The 15,689-nt window shown below is 35.1% G+C and overlaps 1 protein-coding gene across 2 annotated transcripts in view; it reads right to left on the bottom strand.

Annotated features, from left to right (window-relative positions):
- The window catches only part of USP32 (ubiquitin specific peptidase 32), a 270,325-nt gene that overhangs the window by 41,649 nt on the left and 212,987 nt on the right, over nt 1-15,689 (bottom strand). For both annotated transcript variants that reach the window (XM_069077895.1, XM_069077896.1), the window contains exons 17-21: nt 13,428-13,582; nt 10,728-10,809; nt 9,623-9,697; nt 2,990-3,128; nt 1,111-1,216 (exon numbers count right to left, since the gene is read on the bottom strand). In XM_069077895.1, coding sequence (XP_068933996.1) covers nt 1,111-1,216; nt 2,990-3,128; nt 9,623-9,697; nt 10,728-10,809; nt 13,428-13,582 — 557 coding nt within the window. The remainder of the gene's footprint in view (nt 1-1,110; nt 1,217-2,989; nt 3,129-9,622; nt 9,698-10,727; nt 10,810-13,427; nt 13,583-15,689) is intronic.

Raw genomic sequence — 15,689 nt, 5'->3', positions numbered from 1 at the left:
CTGATATTTTGGCTGATAAAAAAAATACTTCCAGCATAGCCTGTCTAGTGCTCAGGCACACAGGTCTGATGTGCTTTCTCCTTCACTCACCAAGTATAACCTGGATATTTCATATGTGATATTTCTAACATACCATCCTAACTTTTAATTTCATTTTTAAAAGCTGCTGGTTTCTTGAAGATTATAATTACCTAAAATACATTAAAAATCCCCTAACTACTTTTTGATTGACAGTAACACATAGGAATAATTCATATTATTTTTATATAATCCTGTTTCAAATACCATGAATCTTGTTCGAAAAGAGATTATTTTACATTCACAATTTGTGAAGTACATATATAACCTACCTTAGAGCTGCCATATTACTAATAATGAAACACATGAAAAGATTTATGGGACACTAAATAGTATCTGGTTCCCTAGGATTTTCTAAAGTAAACCATGCCATCAGCAAATAGGGATAGCTCTGTCTCTTCTCTTCCTGTATTTATGCTATTAATTTTTTTTGTCCTGTCCTGCTACTGTTAGCATTTCTAGGACTAAACGAAAATGGGGTATCTTTCTTTATTCCATTATTTACTGAGAAAATTTGTATTTTCCCCATTGCAAATAATGCTAATTTTGTTTTTATACACAGAGTTTTTATCATATTAATAAAAGGTTCTTCTATACTTACATTTTGAAAGGTTTTAAGTTTTATATTTTGTCCAAAAGTTTCTGAACATATTTAAATAAGATATGTAATAGGTTTGTGATGAAATATATTCTGAATTAGGCAACTGTGTAGCCTAGCACAGTGATTTATTTACATTTGGAATCAAAACCTGGAAGGGACCTTGGATATCACTTAGTCCAATTTCTTCATCTTACAAATGAAGACAATAAGGATCGGATCAGAAGTTAAGTCACTTGCCCAAGGCAAATAAATGTTCAGTATCTCCAATATGAATAAAACAACAGAAGCCATTATGTTTATTTACAAGAAAAAAGTATAGGAACTGAGAAGCTGACATGTTAAAAAGAAAAGCTACATATAGAAAAGCTATTAACAAAGACCTTATAAGAAGGACAGGAATGTTATGCCTTTAAGAGTCACAATCTACTTACCCGAAGCTTCAGAGGGGCAACATTCTTTTGTGTTCCACTCCACAGTTCCTGTACTAAGTCCCCATAACATTTGGCCATGTGACCCTTCATCCCAATGGGGTTGGTCCTAAAAGTTTGAAAGTAACTCTTGTAACAAAAGACTATTACCCCCTCAGGGAAAGAATGTATAAGCTTTTGTGTGCAGCTACACCTTATATAACACCTATTCTTTAGACCAATACTTTATTCTTATTTATTTATTTTTTTGCTTTTTGAAGGGGGGAAGGCAGGGCAATTGGAGTTAAGTGACTTGCCCAAGGTCACATGGCTAGTACGTGTTAAGTGTCTGAGGATGGATTTGAACTTAGGTTTCCTGATTGCAGGGCCTGTACTCTATTCACTGTGCCACCTGGCCACCCCATTTATTATTATTTAAAAAAAAAGTTTTGGGCCGGCTAGGTAGCACAGTGAGTAAGAGCGCCGGCCCCGGATCGGGAGGACCTGGGATCGGTTCTGGCCTCAGATACTTCAACACCCACACACACACAAAAACCGGCCACGCCACGTAACCTTGGGCAAGTTACTTAACCCAAACTGCTTTAAAAAAAAAAAGTTTTATTGGAGGTTTTTACTTTGACATCAGTAATGTCCAGATATACACCAAAGAGAGTTTTACTTCATCTGACAGCACATGTACTCTAAATCCATAGTTTCCCACCTTTCTAATGAAAGAAGTACATACATTTCATTTCTTCTCTAGAGACAAAACTGGTCATCATAATGATAAAGAACATTTAGCATCATTTTATTGTCCTTGTCATTTGGAATTATTATGTGTGCTAATCTCCTAGCTCTCTTTAGTTTTTTTTTCTCTTTTTTTAGTTCTCTTTAGTTTCTTCAGTTCCTATAAGACTTTCTAAGCTTCTTGAATTCTTCATATTCATTATTTCTTATGGTACAGTAATATCCCACTATATTTTTTAATGTATGTAAATATAATGTAAAATGTAATATTAAAAAACAATTTGCTTGGCCAATTCTTAATCAAGGGACACCCACTTCGTTACCAGTTTCAACAAAGAGTGTTGCTGTGAGCACATGGAACTCTTCCTTTGGCTGCTGACCTCTTTGGGATACATGCCACTAGAGGGATCTCAGAGTCAGCAGGCATCAACAGTTTAATCATTTCATATAATTCTGCAAATTTGTTTCCAATGGGTCGGCCCAATTTTCAATTCTGCCAAAAGTATATTGAAATGCCTGCTCTCCTGTAGCCTTTCCAACAATGACTTTTCCTGTCTCTTGCCAATTTGTTAGGTGTGATTTTTTTTTTCTGGTACAGAGTAATCTTTCTTTCATGTCGTTAATAGTTTGCAAATTTTTTTGAAGAACTTCTTGTTCAAATTCATTTGACCATTTGGACCTACTGGGGAATGACTATTGGTCTTAATATACCTGAACGAATTCTCTCTATATCTTGCATATCAGACATTTTCTGGAGATGCTTTATGAAAATATTTTTTTTCCCAGCTGATACATTTCTCCTTTCCTGCTGCACTGACTTTGCTTATATGAAGTTTATCAATTTTATGTAATTTAAATTGTCTATTTTTCCATTTAGTCACCTCTATCCCTTGTGTCAAAAAAGGAAGGGAGGCATCCTTCCTTTTTGGCACTTACCATTCTTTGCAAGTAATGCTAGTTTTTGATTTTACATATATATCCAGTATTTTTTATGCTAAAAATGTGTCCTTCCACTATCCCTTAAATGTTAGTTGGGTTTTATTCAATTCTAATAACACTTTTTTGAGGTGTGGGAGGAGAGAAAGGAGTTTAGGTTATAATGAGGTTTATATCAAAACAGCATATTTGAGAGGGAATGGTATTAGAGAATGATTACCTGTTCAGTTCATAAAGATGTCTCCCTGAGATGAAATACTGAGTTAGTGGTTGTGTGTTACTGACGCACTGGATGCTGGAATTCATGAAGCATGTATTCCCTAGGTTACTTAAGCCAGTAGCTCCTTTCTCTGTGGGAACTACAGAAAAATAAAACAAAAAGCCCCCCCGCCAAACTAAAACATAAGTCTTGTAGTTAATAACATAAATCACAAAGCATATCCTATATTCAAAACAATCCCTGACAGTTTGTAATTTATAAGGATTTTAAAATCATAATCCCAACAACCAAATATCAATCTTGAAATATACAAAATGAATATTTTATGTAAAATCATAATCTTCTAATATTTGCAGTTTTAAAAATATGTAAAATACACCTAACACAGTGGTAACAAACTTGTCCTGTTTATATGCAACCTCTTTTTGGTATATTTTACAGATTTCATTTTTATTTGTATGTTTATAATCAACACCACTATGTGACTGTACCCTCTTCACTTGGTATCACTTCCTTAAGTGACGCCACTTTTCATGTTCCTTTCTTTCTTTTTTTTTCTTTTGGAGAACAGCCTCCCTATCCCATCAAGGTTGCAAGCATATTGGCCACTCATTGGCCTGATCCCAATGACTGGCCTGGGAGCTTTAACTAGCCTGGTTTCCAATCTAGATCTGTTCATTTCTCCTTTGGCAGGCTGATCCTCAACCTCCACCCCACTCCACTTCTCAAGGTTCAGCATATTAGAGTTGGACTTAGTGTGGTCACAGGATATGCCTCGCCCACTTTTGCTCTGAACTCCTCAGTTCAAAGGAGCAATCAGTCTTAGTCTCTCTAGTAGCAAGGATTATAGATGTGTATCATCACTCCTAAATTCATATTTCTCTTTATTCATCATATCTGTCATTTTTTATGGCATCTATAATAATCTATTACAATCACATGCCAATGAACTGTTTTAACAAGACCATAATTTCTTATCACTTGAGTTTTTAATTTTTTTGTTGTTACAAACTAAATATATCTTTTTGCTTTTTGGAAGGGGAAGGCAGGGCATTTGGGGTGAAGTGACTTGCCCAAGGTCACATGGCTAGTAAGTGTTAAGTGTCTGAGGCCGGATTTGAACTCAGGTCCTCCTGACTCCAGGGCCAGTGCTCTGTTCACTGCGCCACCTAGCCACCCCCAAATTATATATTCCAATTATTTCTTGGATAAAGACAACTAAGTGGCTCAGTGCATAAAGCACTGGACCTGGAGTCAGGAAGCCCTGAGTTCAAATCCAGCCTCAGACACTTACTAGATGCATGACCCTGGGCAAGTCATTTAATATGTTTGCCTCAGTTTCCTCATTTGTAAAAATGGGAAAGTAATAGCACCTACATCCCAGAGTTATTTGTGAGGGTCAAATGAACTAATAACTGTAAAGTGCTTAGGATAGTACTTGGCACATAGTAAGCACTGAATACATGTTAACTATAATATTAATAATAATAATTATTAGTATAGCACTTTGCACATCTTAAAGCACTATATAAACCCTAGCTATTATTACTGACAAAATATTTTTATGCAGATGGATTCATTTTTCTATTAGTAACAGCCTTAACTGAAATAATGGGGTCATTAGGTTAAAGTGTATGAACAGCTTTGAAATTCTTATATCATTCTATGCTGCTTAAAAAAATATTTCTAGGGGCGGCTAGGTGGCACAGTGAATAGAGCACCGGCCTTGAAGTCAGGCGGGCCTGAGTTCAAATCAGGTCTCAGACACTTAACACTTACTAGCCATGTGACCTTGGGCAAGTCACTTAACCCCAACTGCCCTGCCCTCCCCCTGCAAAAAAACCCAAAAAACTATTTATCATGAGAATAACACACTATGACCAGGTAGAATTCACTCCAGGAATGCAGGGCCGATTCAATATCAGGAAAACTATCAGCATAACTGATCACATTATCAGAAAACATGATTATCTCAAGAGATGTAGAAAAAGCTTTTGACAAAATACAATACCCATTCCTATTAAAAACAGTAGAGAGCATAGGAATAAATGGAGTCATCCTTAAGATAATAAGTACCATCTACCAAAAACCATCAGCAAGTATCATATGTAATGTGGATAAGCTAGAAGCATTTCCAATAAGATAAGGGATGAAACAAGGATATCCATTATCACCATTGTTTCTTTCTTTCTTTTTTTTTTTTTTTAAAGCAATCGGGGTTAAGTAACTTGCTCAAGGTTACACGGCCAGGTGCTTCTGGGTGAGTGCTAAGTGTCTGAGCCCTGATTCGATCCCAGGTCATCCTGACTCTGGGGCTGGTGCTCTTACTCACATCACCATTGTTTCTTAATGATATGATTCTAAATCTCACAAAGAGTCCTACTCGAACCCTCCAGCTCCAAACTCAGGACTACATAATAATGTATTCCTAGACCACAGAGAAGAGAAGAGTCTTTCTCTACTTCTTCCTAAATTTTCCAAAGTGCTTGGGCTTGTGCCTGGATGCCTCCAGATAATCACTCAGCCACAGCCAGACTCCCAGCAGTCAAGAAAAGCTCTATGCACTGAAAATCAGCACATAGAAAGGCCAGATCCAGAGTGTTGTAGAGGATCAAGAGAATGCCATAACAAAATTGCTCTGTCTTCCCCAATGCTAACCTACCATACCCTCTTTGTGTGCCCTGGGCTTATACACCCAAACTTTTCTATGAAGCCTAAGTTTCTGTGTAGTCAGAAGCCTGTGCACAGAACCATTCCAACTACCGTGTTTCCCCGATAATAAGACACTGTCTTATTAAGTTTTTGGACAGAAAAACACCAGAGGGCTTATTTTCAGGGGAGGGCTTATTTTAATGAACATTGACAGCAATTTTAATAAACAGGTAAATGTGAACAAAAAAAAATGTACCAGCAAGAAAATCACTGGGGAAGAGCAGGATGACGCGCTCACTGCTGCAGCTCTGATTGGATGCAGCTCGGAGCGCGGCATGTGTTTCACAGGCGGGGGTGGGGTACTATAATGTGGAGTGTAGCGCAGGGGATCACCTTCACTACAGTAGCAATCTCAATAGGGCTTATTTTAGGGGGAGGGCTTATTTTAGAGGAATCTTACACAGTAAGGGGAGGGCTTATTTTCAGGATAGGTCTTATTATCGGGGAAACATGGTAGGAGAAAGAGAAAAAATTCCTCATTCTTTCCTTCCCTCTCTTAACACCTCCGCACCCCTCCCCCCAGTCAAAAAAAGTGCAGAGGGAGACCTTCCATAACTTTCCAACAGTTAATTCCTACCCCCATCATACACCGAAAGAAGAACTACATTAAACTTGACTTTATACAAAAGTTGTTATGCCTAAATAATTCAAATCTTTACATCTGTATTATTTGTGTTAATTTATTTTGAAATATTTTATATTTAAATATCTATAGAAACAGAAAAATTAAGAAGTTGAGGGTTTTTCTTTTTGTAAATTCTTGTTTAAATGAGTAAAAATAAAGTTAGTGTGTCAAAAAAATTGTTTGTACTAATTCACAATTCCATCAAGCTATACAAAAGCTTTTATATGGCCTTGCTAATTGTGAGTTTTATAATTTTAAATTAATTTTGTCTATGCATATAAGATGGCATCCTAAATTGTTTTAATTTACATTTTTCTAACTATTAAAGAGTATTAACATTCTTTCATATAAATATTAATGATTTCTGCATCATATCAAAAATTGTGTTTATGTCTTTTGATTACTTATGTAGTGATGGGCATAGGTCTTATTCTTATAAATCTGTATAGATTTCTTGTATAGTCCAACTATTCCTTGGATAGTTTAATATTTCATCCAAATATCAAACTTTTATCACAAGTATCTCCATAACAGAGCTTTCCCTTTTATCCTATATGGATTACTTTTGGTAGTATGAGACCTCTTCTGTAGGATTATAGCATTTATATATGGAAGGAAACTTAGAGACAATTTAGTCTAGTCCTCTAATTAAACTGATGAGGAAACTGAGGTCTACATAAGTTAAATGACTTACACAAGGTTACAAGGGCAAGTTAGTAGAGCCAGCTTTGAATTAAGGTTCTCAACTCTAAATACCGTATTTTACTGCATAATTGTCACACCCTGGTGTGTTTTTCTTTCCAGTCCAAAAATTGGTTTATAAACTTTTTTTTTTAGGAGGGGGGAAGGCAGGGCGATTGGGGTTAAGTGACTTGCCCAAGGTCACACAGTTAGTAAGTGTATCAAGTATCTGAGGCCACATTTGAACTCAGGTCCACTTGACTCCAGGGACAGTACTCTATTCACAGCACCACCTAGCTGTCTCTTATAAACTTTCATTGTGTAATCATTGCATAGTATAGTTCTGTTCATTACACCTCTTAAAAGGCAAACAGAGCAGCAATGTATTCACCAGTGGCATATGGATACGCATTTATCTTTAGTTCATTGTGTGCCAAGAGCCTAGAATTCTTAGCACATGCACACTGTCAGTATATTTCTGAAAGTCAACTTGTGTGGTTTATTTAGGGTACTACAGTACTAAGGGTACTGTCACTCAACCCAATTAAAAGTCACAGGCACGAGGAGAGTGGGCAGGCAGGTGTAGCCGCCATGAGTAAGTCACTTAATATGGTAAGACTTGCATCTTCCCATGCTAGCTGAACTGCACAATTCATTTGTCTATGATACATTAATGTGCAAAAGCATTTCTTTCTATCGGTAAATATAAAAACTATGGTCTTCAAGTTGAAAGTGATTATATTCACTGAACAGCATGGAAACAGAACTGTGGAAAGACAGGTTTCAGTGAACGAAAAGCTGGTGACAAGACTGCAGGAAACTAAAAGACACAAGTAATACTGGCACAAATTTAAAAAATTTTCACATAATGGTCTTTTTTTGCAAAAGATTTGGCATACAATCTGCAAGGATTATGTGGTGAAATACAGTATACCATAGCTACACATATTTATATATAATCAAATGTCTTGTACTGTTCTTTATAAATTTTTTTTTTTTTGGTATAACTGTGATAAATAATATTTTAATATCTTCTTTTTATGATTTAAAAAATTTAGATCAAAGATCTGCCTGGAATTTATTTTAGTACAGGATATGAGATATGGTTCTGGCTCCCCCCTTTTGTCATACTATGTAATTATCCTAACAATTTTAAAAATTAAATAATAATAAAGAGGAAGCCAGGTGGTAGAGTGGATAAGTATGCATCAGGACTTGGAATGTGAAAGGCCTGAGTTCAAATTCTGCCTCAGACACTTAATACTTGTCTGATTCCAGGGAAGTTATTTAACCCGTCTGCCTCAGTTTCCTCATCTGTAAAATGGGGATAATACAATTATCCTTTTCACACTGCAATTTTTCACCATCGTGGTTTTGATATATCATGGTCTGGCATAAGAAATTAAATGGGAACTTTTGGCAAGTTTTGTGGAAGTCACAGACAACACACAAAGCTTAACAGGTGACACAGAAAAAGTTTAGAAACACAGAAATGCATAATATATGTATAGTACTGTATAATATAGCCTTTAGCCAAATACTTAATCTAAATTTTACAGTAAGGTATGGTAAACACCCTATAAGAAAAAGAAAAAAATTCAGACTTCTCTGGTATGAAGGGAGCACAAAAAAATTTTATGCAAATTTCCCAGGCTTTCAGGGTGATGAACCCGTAACACTGCCGTGATATGAAAGGGATAACTGTAACAGCATCTATCTCTTAGAGTTGTTGTGAAGTTAAAATAATATTTGTAAAGCACTTTGCAAATAACATGCTGGGATCTTTTTTTTTTATTGTGTTCAGTCATAATCTCTTTATTTTTAATAGGTAAACTGAATCCAATTATAGTCAAAAGTAATAATTTTAAATATGTCTATCCTAACACTGTTAAATTATATTCATTTTTATCACAAAGAAATATACCATACTTTGCTAACACTAATAATTTTAAGGATTTTTACAACTCAGAGAAATGAGCAAGAACTACAAGTGGTCATTCTCCATTAACTTTTTCTGCAGCTGAAGCCAAAGTTCCTCATAAAATCCATGAGAAGAAATATCTGTTGCATTTGAATTAGCTGAAGTCTTTGGTGGGCAATGTGTATAATCCATATTATTTTCTGCCACAGAATCAGCTACTACTTTATAATAATTAGTATTGCATTTACTTTTTAATAATTCAGACAACACTTTCCTTACAAAGGAATGACATTAAACTGCAAAGATTATGAAAAGTGAATTAAATTTCTAGGCGTAGCAATTATTACTAATTTTAAAGCAGGAACTTTATTTCTTATCTTTGTATTTTCCTTGGCACCAAGAACAGTGTCCTTCTCCTTCATATAGTAAATTCTCAATAAACATTTCATTTAAAATGAAATGCTACATCAAAAGTAAACATACACAGCTGTTTATAAAAAAAAAAGAAAAAAGCTAGTTTTTTCATGGCTTCTAACTACAGTCTTCAAGAATGCAAGAGAAGTATAAACCAAGTACTAAACCAGTTTAATGTTATCTGAATGTACTGTGGAATCAATCAATTATAAGCATTAAGGAGCCTTTCATACAGATTTTAATTTGTATGTTAGAGACATTAAAAACACCAGAGACTTACCCTTGTGTCTGTCTATCTTACTACTATTTGCTATAAATGACATCTCTTCTGGCCAGCTCATATCTTTGTTCCGAACTAGAAAGAACAAGATATTAACGTATTAATTCCTCATGTACTCCAAGTCATGCAACTCAATCCCCTTCATGAGAGAGGAGATAAAAGATTTTCTTTCTCTAAATCAATTTGTACTTTAGAAAATGACAGAAATGGAAAATAAAGTAAATTTTTGCACTGGGAAGAGTTATTATTCTTTTCTGTTTCTTTCTATATTTTGTCTGTACTCCTGGGTATAATACATGTCATGTATTTAAGTTAGGGTTAATAAGCTATTCAATGAATTAAATGCTGAAAAGAAAATCAGCCTTACAACTACACTAGTAAGGGGTTTAAGTTGAGAAGCAATGTTTACACTGTAACTTAAAAACATATTACTTTAAGTGTCAATTTGTTAGACTATTGTACCTGCCTATGTCAAAACGTAAATATAAAGAACACTTCCATGTGGCAAGCAGGAAGCAAAGAATGGGTTGCTTGTTTGTTTAAATACAATCTAAAGGAAAAAGGATAAAAGTAAGTTTGTTGGTTAGTGGTCTATATGGATTCAATGCTAGTACCACCATGAATAAGCTTACAACAGATCCCTTTACCACTGAATTTTAAGAACTCCAAAAACTTAAAACCTCAATAAATGATTGCTGGCATTTTTCAGCCTAACAGGAGTTAAAAGCATCTGCTAGTCTTCAAAGGACATGTTATCTGAATGTGTCTGTTTTTTTTTTTTTATTTCAATGTATCTAGCTGTCTGCCTGGATATTCAATGTTAAGTTCCTAATTAAACATTTACTTTTTAAATAATCCAACAAGAGTCATGAGAAGTATTTTTTTTGAATAATGAAATTTTTTGTAATTTATTTTTGAAAACACGAATAGCATTTTAAAAGAACTGCTCTAGGATCTCATGTATTTTAGAAAATTTCTTTAACATAAAATGATTAACTACAAATGAACTCTCTTGAAAAATAAGACATGGTCTAATAGAAAGAAACCTTGAATTCTTATATTTCCCTTGTCCCACCCTCAATATCAACATGTTGTAGCTGTCTACCTTCAATAACTAAGTGCTGTTCATCCTGAATTTTCAGATATTCTAACATATGATCTTCATCATCCAGAAGAGTAAGGTAGTTCTGTAAGAAAAAGGAAATGCATTTTCAAGATTTGTTTATATTTAAGCATAATCTTTCCTAATGAATGTGATAATTTCAAACTTCATTCACATAGTTCTGGTCATGGAAATCTAATACAACAGAGTGGCATACATCTGTTTGTATGAAAGCAAGTAAGATATACATATATAGACTCTGTCTCTATATCTATAACAAAAGTTATGTGGGAAAGGATCACAATATTTATAATTCATCATATACAAAGTCAAAGTTCACTCTGATTTTGATTTAAAAAGAAAAATGTACAGAAATCAAGTTTAATCAGATACTCAAAAGTAAAAAACTATGCCAAATGTGATGAACTCTATATAACAACAATAACAATAATAAGATATTCTCTTTAATTACTTGTTCCCTTTCACACTTTTAAGAGGAAATCAAAGAGTGGTGACCGAAGAAGGTAAGAAGAAAAAAAGAACTAAAGAGAGAAGATTTAACAAGTATATTCATGCTCAAAAATAAGGCCTATTCTCCCTTGGCATTACAAAACAAATCACAGAATGTCAGAGTTGGAAAAGACTAAAGTGGGCGGAAAAAATAGATATCTAGTCTTTGCATGAAGACTTCCAAGTAGAGAAAACCTACTGCCTCCAGAGGTAGCCCATCTAATTAATTATGGATAATGCTAATCATCAAGAATTTCTTCCTTATATTAAGCCCAAATTTTCCTCTTTGCAACTTCTATCTAAATGTTCCTGGTTCTGTCTTCTGGAACAAACAGACTTATCTTTCTTCCACAAGACAGTCATTCCAATACTCGAAGACAGTTATCATGTCTCCCTATCCCCTCCAAGAGTCTTCTTTCTCCAGGTTCCCACTGGTCATAATATGGCATGGATCTAACAAGGCTCCTCATTATCTTGGCTGTGCTCCTCTGTGTACTTTACAACATATCAAGGTTTTCAGACTGCAGTGTTCCGGCAGTGGTTTCACCAAGACAGACTACAGAGGAAGGACTGCCACCTCTCTATTACTGGAAGCTACATCTCTCTTAACTGTTACCCCATGGCTAACTTTAACAGACACTTTCAATAGCCTCAAGTGTGATATGGCAAGGCCTAGATGATAGGTAACCCTATGTATATATTCCAGTTCCTGTTCAGGGTAGTAGACACATTCTATAGAAGGAGAATTATTATGAGCAAAAATCTTAACCCTTGTGAAGCTTGGATCTCATCCACCTTCTACAACTTCAATTTCCAAATATATATCTTTATCCCTGATCTCCAGAGCCCCTCATTTCCTAATGAAAACTCAACTCATCATTTCCCTTCTACAACTTGTCCCTCCCCTTAAATTCTCTCCTTCTACTAATGATACCACAATTCTCCTAGTCACCAAGGCTTAAGTCACAAGAATCGCCCTTAACCCTTTCTATCATCACATAAGCCACTGAATCCTCTTCTTTCTAACTACAAAATCTCTCACATTCTTTCCCTCTTTCCCCCTTTCACTGCCACCACCAGCCTACTGTTTATAGCTCCCTAAATGGTCTCCCTTTTTCAAGTCTCTCCTGTAGAGGGTACTACTTCTCAATTCTGCTGCCAATAAAACTTCACATTGTAAGGGTCTAAGCACGTCATTCCTCTGCTCAAAAACATATGGCCGTATCCCCCTACCTATTCTTTTTTTTTTTTTTTTTTGCTTTTTGGAGGGGGGAGGGCAGGGCAATTGGGGTTAAGTGACTTGCCCAAGGTCACACAGCTAGTAAGTGTTAAGTGTCTGAGGCTGGATTTGAACTCAGGTCCTCTTGACTCCAGGGCCAGTGCTCTATTCACTGTGCCACCTAGCAGCCCCCCCCCCACCTATTCTTAATAAATGATGATAATTATTAATACTGAATAATGGGATGAGTGTCAATGACTCCATCTCTTCCACTGACAGGGAAGATGGGTAGACCTTTCCATATGTACTGCCACTGCCTTCCAACATCTTCCCTGACTTTAAAACCTTCAGTCCCTTGGTACTGCTATTTCACTTATTTATGTAACCTAAGGACTCCAAGGGCTTCTTCATTTGTCCTATAGTGAAATCTTCTTATACGTGTTGTCCCCTCCAATTATGAGAGCATACTCTTTGATATCAGGGGCTGTTTGGATTTTTCTATTTGTATCCCCAGAACTTAGCAAAGTGCTGAATACATAGTAAGTACTCAATAAATGTTCATTCATTCATTCAATAAAATACAAATTCTTTATCACTGCACTTAAGGCCCTTTATCATCTCATACTTTTCTAGTCTTATTTCCTAATACCTTTCTTCTTGAGGAGAGAGAGAAGACAAAACAAGGTGGGAGACTGGGAGTCTGCCAAGCCTGAACTAACAACTTGTTGTTTCCAAATCTTGTCTTACCCTCTCCATCTGCGTAAGTGCACACATAATCCCCTAAGGCTTAGAACAACAGATTGTCCCACCTCAGGTCTCTTCCCAGTGAAATCCTTTTCCTTAGGAACAGTAATGCTTTTCAGTTTTTCATTTTATTTCTAGCATCTCATACATAGTTGATGACTGGTAAATATTGAATAAATGTTTTTAACACTTGACATGGTTGATTCCTAACTACCTTTAGAAATTCTTACCTCACTGTTGTACAACCACAGGCGCATGTCCTCCTCTTTGATGCGCAACCTCTGAGACAGATACTCATGAATTTCCTTGATAGTTTGCATCCTACTAAAACAGCCTGTGTAGGCTAACACCCGCTTTAAGGGAGCATTTGGAGAAGGCACATTCCCTGTGGTCATAATAATCACAATAAAGATAAAAGGCAAGTGTCAAAAATATTCACCTCAAAATTAAACTATTAATTTAGGAAACAATAACCACAAAATGAAAGCTACTGGATGAAAACATTTAATGCATAAGACTAAAGTTTTAAGTTGAAGACAGACACAGGGGAGGAGATTACACTTTCTAAGAAGTGGACAAAAGCTATATCTCTGGAAGAGAAAACAACAGAAGCCCCAGGGTATTTTTTAGGCTAAAAAACATGTAGTACCAAGGCTGAAAAAAAAATATAGTACTAATTGGAAATTGTATTTTCTTCTTTAAGACTCTGGCTAATGCCTGAAAAAAAATAAACAGGTCTTATTTAAGTCATATTTTATGAAAATAAGTCAAACTTCTAGTATCACCATTCTTCTAAATTGCTTAACTCCCTTCTGGAACAGTAAAATCTTAAGGAAATGGAAAATTTTATTTTAAATTAAGGATGTTTGGTCCTTATCTGGGTACATAGTTTGTCTTAAGGACAAAATGAGAAGTTTTCTCTACAATATATCAATTCTCAATCATTATGGGAGGAAGCATGGTATACAGGAAAGGGAACAGACTTTGGAGTTTAGATGGTCTGCCTTTGCCATTTACTACCTGTATAACCTCAAGTAAGTAATTCTTCCAATGAGAAGGTTGGAACAGATGGTCTCTGAGGTCCCTTTCAGCTCTAGATTTATGATCCTAAGCCAATGACAGACATAACACAGTTTCAAAGGCGCTTGAGGTAAGAATACAATACAACAACAATAGGGAAAAAAACTTCTGAGGACTATCCCAAGTCCAATCGGAGACTTTAAAGAAGGAAGAGAATAGAATGAGTCAAGGCAAGATTATGACAAAAAGTTAGAGAAAACCACATAGATTTTTAACTTATAATAACTCTATATGAAACAGCTACATTACTAAAAACCTTTCTTAACAAAATCTAGCCTGATACTTAGTTTCCAAATGGATAAAAACCCTCACAAAATATATTACCCCTCCTTTGAAAATTAATTTTTCTAGAACTGAAAATAAAAATATAATAGCACATCAGTGCTGTCTCTCTTGAAGATGATTATGATTCCAGTTTCTGATTCTTACTATTAATTCTTTAATTAACCATACTAACTCTCTATCCAGGTAACGGTTCTAGCAGTGCCACTAGCTAGCTTGTCTAATGAATAGCTAACTAAATAAAACTGTCGAAAGCATACACATGTACTTTTCTTTAAAAAATTCACTTGCATGAGATACATGGCCACAGTATTTTTTGTGATGAAGAGTATGACTAAGTCATAAACAGTAACAGGGTTTAATACCCACCATCTCAAAAGGAATAAAATAATCATGTAAACAATAATAATAAATGCAGTGAAGAGAATGATCAATGTTACAGTAAAAAGAGTAAAACCAAATTAAAAAAATTTCTCAACAACAAAAAATAAAGCACTCCTTTTACCTTCAGAGAGCAAAGGATAACTTCTTAAAGAAAAAGAGCAAATCTCTGCAATTACAGATGAGAGGATTAGTTATAAGATTACAGCAAGAAAGCAAATTCTTATAAATTTCAACAAGATTAATAATTGATTTAACAAATAATTAGTGCGGAGCAATATTTTGAATTAAGAACAAATTTGGCACATCATAACTATCCATTAATAAAAATCAGAAGCATTTTCCAATGTCCACACCAAACAATCTCCATAGTCACAAGCCAAATACTCAAAATTATTTGGGTACTAGATAGTTTTAGTAGCATAACTCATCAAGCAGGCAGCCACTGATTACATGTAATTTCATGCCTTTGATTGGCTTCCACTAATCTAGGAGAATTTATAAAAGCAGCAAAAATCTAGGATCAGCACAAGATTTGTAAAGAAATCTTCCTATAGAGTAATACTGTAAACTCCTAATTTCCATTCTCAATTGATAGCAAAAAATACAGAATTATATTATGTGCTACAGAAGGCCAATGATACACATTTAATTTGACAGAAAGTTAAATGAAAGCATAATTTTTCAAGAATATACAGTAGAGAATGAACTTCATTGACGTCATTTTACTGTTTTTCTTTATTTAACAT

Source organism: Petaurus breviceps, unplaced genomic scaffold (genome assembly GCF_028583685.1).
Source record: "Petaurus breviceps papuanus isolate PSGF00001 unplaced genomic scaffold, PetGlider_PUasm1.0 91023, whole genome shotgun sequence".
NCBI classification, from domain to species: domain Eukaryota; kingdom Metazoa; phylum Chordata; class Mammalia; order Diprotodontia; family Petauridae; genus Petaurus; species Petaurus breviceps.
The sequence above is the reverse complement of the archived record's forward strand: the minus strand, read 5'-3'. Positions and strand labels throughout refer to the sequence as shown.